Source organism: Astyanax mexicanus, chromosome 15 (assembly GCF_023375975.1).
Source record: "Astyanax mexicanus isolate ESR-SI-001 chromosome 15, AstMex3_surface, whole genome shotgun sequence".
Lineage (NCBI taxonomy): Eukaryota > Metazoa > Chordata > Actinopteri > Characiformes > Acestrorhamphidae > Astyanax > Astyanax mexicanus.
Genome location: NC_064422.1, coordinates 5,362,501 through 5,369,444, shown reverse-complemented (window position 1 = coordinate 5,369,444; position 6,944 = coordinate 5,362,501). Strand labels below are relative to the sequence as shown.

The 6,944-nt window shown below is 37.1% G+C and overlaps 1 protein-coding gene across 1 annotated transcript in view; it reads right to left on the bottom strand.

The window, feature by feature from the left end:
* Positions 1-944: 944 nt before the first annotated feature.
* The window catches only part of ipmkb (inositol polyphosphate multikinase b), a 25,662-nt gene continuing 19,662 nt past the window's right edge, over positions 945-6,944 (bottom strand). Inside the window, exons 5-6 of the mRNA XM_022669359.2 lie at positions 4,923-5,004; positions 945-2,789 (exon numbers count right to left, since the gene is read on the bottom strand). Of these exons, the coding sequence (XP_022525080.2) occupies positions 2,254-2,789; positions 4,923-5,004 (618 nt within the window). The 3' untranslated portion in view covers positions 945-2,253. The remainder of the gene's footprint in view (positions 2,790-4,922; positions 5,005-6,944) is intronic.

Sequence of the window (6,944 nt, the reverse complement as noted above, 5' to 3'; positions counted from 1 at the left end):
ATGCTTCATAAGCTATGCTTGTAATATGTTACACATCTGGGTTACAATGTGTACAATGAAACATTATAATGCATTATAAATGAATATAAGCTATTGTAACATTTAACCCTTTTAATTCTGAGTTATGTTCCAGTGATGGAAAAATATAAAGTTAAGTCCAATTAACTAAAATATATTTTTACCCCCATTTTTTATTGTACATTTGTATTGTAAGCCTGTGTTTAACATTTTATTTATTTTATATTTGATATTAACCTTTTTATATCACACACCTTTCCTACAGAGTAAAATAAACATGATAAAAGTGTCTAAATCAAATCAAATAAAAAAAGGGCCATTATTACTTATTAAAGCCTTGTTGGCTTCAGAGGGACGCCACACTCAAATGCCTTAGCTGCCGTTTCTTTTCTTTTCTTTTCTTTTTTTTTCCAGTGAAGTGGGCGGGGCTAGGCTAAGCTAAGCTACTGTTTCACTGGATTGTAAACTTGTTCACTGGCTGGTTCATGCTCTATTTTGATGGACAACAGTAAGTCTTAGTTAGTGTTATGTGCAACACAACATTAAAAAAGGAAATATGTGATGTCTATTGTAATTGACGCAGGGTTTGAAAGGGTTAAAATAAGTATACTGTAATTCATGAGTGGTTTAAGTAATTACAGCATGATTAAGGCAGCTTTGTTGAGGTTCTTGATATTCACATATAATATAATAAATAATAAATAAACATGACTATATTGTGTTACACATTTTTATAAATATATATAACCATGTTTATAATGCCTTATGGATGCATTATAATGTGTTGTAAATATGATTATAGAGTCTAATAGACAGTGTTACCGAAACAATTACTGTCATCATGTCTCGTGTGTGAAAATACGAGCTAATATATGCAGTCGAGCACTGAGGCAGAAACAGAGAGAGCGTTAAGACGTTAAGACGGGTCATGAGTACTTTTCTCCTTTAGTCTGGGATAAATACATGATAAATGAACTGTTTACCTGAGTAAAATACAGAAACTGTAAGTGGCTGTAAAAAGACCAAGCACATACACAGCATGTACACAGACAAAGGTTTCCGAACGGGTTACTTTGTTGCTAGTCGAGTCCAGGTAGTGCAGATCAGATCAGGGCCTGAAAGGGGGAGATGTTTGGGAGAAGGTACATCTCCCCGGTTATGAGCCTCGGAGCGTTACTCCAGAACAGGGGATTTCAAACCCTGCACAGTTTCAGGTATTCATAAAGAGTTAATTATAATCAGATGAGCTGGATGTGAGTGTAAGGTGTGTTTACCCCTTTAGGTAACACAGGATTTCTACAATTTTAGAAGATAAAATGTATATTCTGGTGAAATTAGCAATTAGAAATTAGAAATGAGTGTGGAACAATTAAGTGTCCTTAAGAAGTCACACCCAGTTTGATAACACGTTAGAATAAGGGTGCTTTAATTAACAGTAACAGTATTTATGACTGAATGTCTCAACTAATTATTAATTAAAACATTATTAAGCTTTTTTACAAAATGGTTAAATAATTTTTTACTATGAGGCACATTCAACATTCATCAGTGTGCCTTATAATCTGGTACATCTTATGTATGTTTTTTTTTTACCAGTCAGGTTATAAGAAGCAGTAAAGCCACTCCCCTGAAGTACAGCGTTATACAGGAGTATTAGCATTAGCCGCTAATAGCGGTAAGCGCTAGCTCTTTTGCCATTCAGAGGTGAGTATTATTGGCCTGTAGCCTGCTGCTAACCCCGGCTAGCGCTGCTGAAGCAGCATTAGAATTAACCGTGCTAAGCGCTAGCTTAGAGGTGAGTATATTGGACTGAAACCTGCATGTTTACTGTGTAAAAACAAGCGATGTGGAACAAACCACTAGCTAATATCGCCCTGGCTTACCGGATCACTCAGGTTTCCTCAGTGTAGCGCTGTTGGTCTGGGGTCAGTTTACACCTTCATAAAACAATATAGTGCACTGCTGCTTTTCTTAAGAAAATAAATTGATGCACTTAAATGAGCCATTATTACACATATAACTTACGAGGCTGGTTGTGTTTAGGGTTTGTTACCTACTTTTGCATTATATTTAATTTATTTTAAAACAAATCACAGATTTTACAGCTTACAATACAGTGGAATACCTGAAACTGTGCAGGACAGTGGGTACTCAAGTACTGGAGTTGAGAACCACTGTTCTAGAACGAGATGAGCGTCTCCTCTTTATGGATAAGAGTGCAACAAGAAGAACCCTTTAGTCCTCTAGGATCTCCTGAAGCACCTTCAGCAGGTTCCTCAAGCCGTAGATGTAGCCGTGGTCCTGGACCTCGCTCGGGAAAACGTGGGCGAAGTCTATCATCCGTATCTCCACGTCCGCCGAGATCTTCTCAGCCTCCCCCGACTTGTCCTGGCCTTTGGCGTCCAGCTGAATGGGGCTGTGGTTGCCGTTGGGTTGCCACTTGCTGTTGTCCTGCTTGGACTGGTGGTGGCTCCTGGTGCAGCCTTTCTTGTGCAGCGAGTACATGGTGGAGAGGCTCTGGTCGATGTTGTTGTTGTACTCCACGACCCCCTCGGCTTTCTGAAGGCTCCGGGCCATGGTCTTCTCCTGTACGCTGAGCGTGTGCGAGTGGACGGAGGAAACCCCGTCATAAACGAAGAGCAAAGAGCTTGCATAAAAGTTCAACTGGCTCTGGCCCTCGAACCACTGGAGGATCTTCTGGACTTTGACTATGCTGGCAGTGATGGCATCTTTGCGGAGAACTTCTCCGTTGAAGAAGAACTTGGATAATCCTGTAGGGAAGAGAGAGGAAGCTGCTTATGGCTGGTTCATTATGGACCAAACATTCTTGATTTAGTGTCCATAAAATTTTTTCCAGATTTTCTCCCCAAATCACACAGCCAATTACCCAACCCTCTTACTCACTAGGACACCCCACACCAGGAGGGTGAAGACTAACACATGCTTCCTCCGATACATGTGAAGTCAGCCACCGCTTCTTTTCATGCTGCTGCTGCTGATGCAGTATTACGAGCAGCATCACAGCACACTCGGAGGAAAGCGCAACAACTCAGCTCCGATACATCAGCTCACAGACACCCTGTGCTGTGGACATCACCCTAGGAGTGATGTGGGGAGAGAGCGCCATCTATCCACCTGGAGGGAACAGGGCCAATTTTGCTCCCTCTGAGCGCCTGCAGCTTGATGGCAAAGCTGTATAAGCGGGGGGGTTTTCGAACCTGCGACCCCCCGCTCATAGTGGCAGCGCTTTACAAAAGATAATTTTATTTAAGTTATTCTCTTCTCCTATTTTTTTGGTTATTACAAAATAACTTTTTAGTGGTTCATTCTGAAGACATACTGATGCTGTCAAGAGGAAACCTTTTCAGTATTTACATAACTTTACAACTTTTCAGAGAAGAGATTCTTAACTTTCAATATTAGTCAAAATGTAGTTATTTTAAAGCAAACAACCAATGATTAAAAAAAGAAAATCGTGAAAATTATCATGGATGCCCAAACGTTTTCATACCACTGTGTAACTTTGTGTTATTATTATTTTAGGAACATTATATTGGCCAATAATCTTGATTCTGATAAAGATCAGATCAAATTTCATGACATTCCAACGGATTCACATACTTTTTTTGCCACTGTATATGTGGTCTATTCATAGAACGTTGATACAATATGAAAACAGTTGGAAGAAAAGTATGTGAACCCTGTGGGATTACATGGATTTCTGCATAAATTGGTCATTAAATGTGTTCTGATCCTCATCTAAGTCACAACAATAGACAAACACAGTCTAATTAAACTAATACCACACAAAAAATATATATGTTTGCATGGTTTTATTGAACACAACAAGTTAATATTTACAGTGAGGGTGGAAAAAGTATGTTAACCTTTGGATTTAATAACTGGTTGACCCTCTTTTGGCAGCAAAAACCTCAACCAAACATTTCCTGTAGTTGCAGATCAGACCTGAACAACAGTCAGGAGGAATTTTGAACCATTCCTCTTCACAAAACTGTTTCAGTTCAACAATACTGTAACTGTTCTCTAGTTTTGTTCTCCATGGCAGCGCAGCTGAACTTTTCCCAGCAGTGTTCATTACGGTTAGTGGGAGAGACGCTGTGTGAATCAGCTGTGCTTGGGGGAACCTGTGTTCTGTCGAGTTATGCTACCCATCCATATGTGCTTCTTTACGGGACTGTGCATGCACCGACCAACAGTTTTTGTATGTTTTATTAATCCTTAAGTTGTTATTGGAAACATTAAACAACCTGTTTGAATGTTAAAAAACATGTAAATAGCAGTTAAAGCAGAGCAATGGCAAGTTAAAAATAATAATGAAAAAAATGTAAAACTATAAAAATATCGTTTATAGTCACCTATATGAGCAAACATTTTAACAGTAAAGAAAAAAATGGATCATAGAAATCTTTGGCACTTGTTCTTAAAAAATGTTTTTTGGGGTGGTCTGAACAAATACTGCCTGAACGGTTAAAATTATTTAATTTTATAATTATTTAATTCATGATTTGTAATTGTTTACATCAAACTTTAACTCGAAGTACATTTTAAATTGAGTACTTTTTACTTTTACTCGAGTAGATTTTTAGATGGGTACTTTTACTTTTACGTAGAGTAAAGGTACTTTTAATTAATTACAATTTTTCAGTACTTTTTCCACTTCTGTCAAAAACAGGAAAACTTTAAAAATGGGCATTGTTTTTTTTTTTAGATAGTCCAAAGTTGACAAAAAATGACTTCTATGAAATTGAAGCTTATTTCAGCACATAGCAATTTTCTATAGTCAACTGCAACAAAACTGCTTTTATGAATATTGAGGAATTTTAACCTCTTAAACAGTGCTGTGAAATTTGTCATTTTTCACCATCTGGGATGTCTGATCTTACCGTCTTTGATGGTGTCCTTCACCAGACCTCTTCCATAATGCTGATCATACGAGTCAAAGCTGTCCAAGCCCACGTTGTACACCTGCATGATGACAGACAATAAATAAATAAAGGTAGTGAAAAACAGTTTGTGGTACTAAAGGTCTTGTGCTTGTCTCCCTCTTGTGGTGGAAAGAGGCTGTAATACAAATTACAGCAGATAAAATGAATAATTAGTGAGCAGAGAAAATTTAATTCTGGTTTAACTCTGGGAAGAAGACAGGCGCTTTAATATTGATGCTGTGTAAAACCTCAGCCTGTTTTTCAGAGGTATAATTATCGGTAATGGCTCATTTTGCTCCACATTTACAGAGATAGCTCTTAACAGCTGAAGCGTGCCTTTTTCCATGCTGGCTGCCAGACAGTGCCAAACCCCGGGGACAGAGTGCTATCTGTCTCTCAGTCACACAAACACACACACACACATTAAACAGTACAGAACTGACAGTAAATGATGAGCACTTTGGTTCCATAAACAAACATCCAAGTTAGTTTAACTGTATGAACTTCTCCTGAAGATTCAATTTGCCAGTAAAGTGCTTTTACTCTTCAGACGTGCTGCCATATTGATTATGCTGTCTGAGTGTTCAGTAGTCACAGTCAGACTAAGCGTTTTCCATTGTGTTCTCGTGCTCAGAGAATGATGGTACACACACAAAGAGAACCAATCAAAACCAGCACCTTTGCCCTCACCCTTTTGTCAGGGTAGAGTTTGTGTAAATAGAAATATTACCTCACAATCGCGGCCCGTCAGACAGGATCTGTAGCTTAAAGTAAGAGTGGGCAACCAACCATTCTACCCTTCTATTGTATTGCAGTCAAATTTGACTGATTAATGCTGAAGTCATCCAAACTATAAATGAACACATAAGGAATCATGTAGTAACTTAAAAGACTGGAGCTGTTAATTTGAGGTTTCTGAGGCTGGTAACTTTGATTAACTTATTCTGGTTAACAAAGGTAACTTGCTCTTTCTTTTCTAGGGCGGTCCCGATGAGAGCCAGTTTCATCATTACATTTTTGATGATCTTTGTGGCTGCATCTGAGGAAACTTTCAAAGTTCTTTATTTATTTTTTTATTTTTATTTTTTTCTGATTGACTGACCTTCATTTCTTAAAATATTTTTTCTTTACTTAGTTGAGTAGTTCTTGCTTCTCATAATATGGATTAGAACATTACTTGAATATTCACTATTCACTGTATACCTGTAACTCTACCTCTTCAATACTTTACTTTAACTGATGCTCTCAAACACATTAAGAGACAAGAAATTCAAGTAATTAACTTTTGACAAGTTCAGCACAGCTGTTAACTGAAAGCCTGAATTCCAGGTGACTCAACCTCATAAAGCTGACTTGGAAATTCCCCTTTAGTATTAATCTACAATGCAGAACATTCTAAAATCCACTGAAGTCCAAAAGTATTTCTCTAAAAAATTAGTTAATTTAATCTGATTATCATGATATTTTTTTCTACAATACTGCACAGTTCCTCCTCCAAATAAAACTACCTTTTACACTTAGTTTACAACATTCACAAACTTTACTATCTTCACTAAGAGTGAGAGAATATCAATATTGCAATATAAACGTTGGTATGCTGCGTCGATATATTTATTGAAACATAGGTGTTTTAAAGTCCCTAAGACTAAAAATCAGGCCTAAAATTTTGTAAATGTAACAGCAATGGTGTTTCTGGGTCAATTTGATCTGGTGCATATCTAATTATCCAATTCATATCCAAAAATAATAATTATTCAAAAAAATCCACACAAGCAATGTGAATATTTTTATTACTAACTAGATTGCTAATTATTCTATCAATATTTAGTGCAATGGTGTTCCTTACCTCTAACAGGTAATGGTTCAATCAGAATAATCACTCGTTTTTCAAAAAATAAATAAATAAATAAATAAGACATGTTCATAGTTTTTTTTTTAATGTTTCACTACTTTACTACTTAAAAAAAAAAACATATTAGA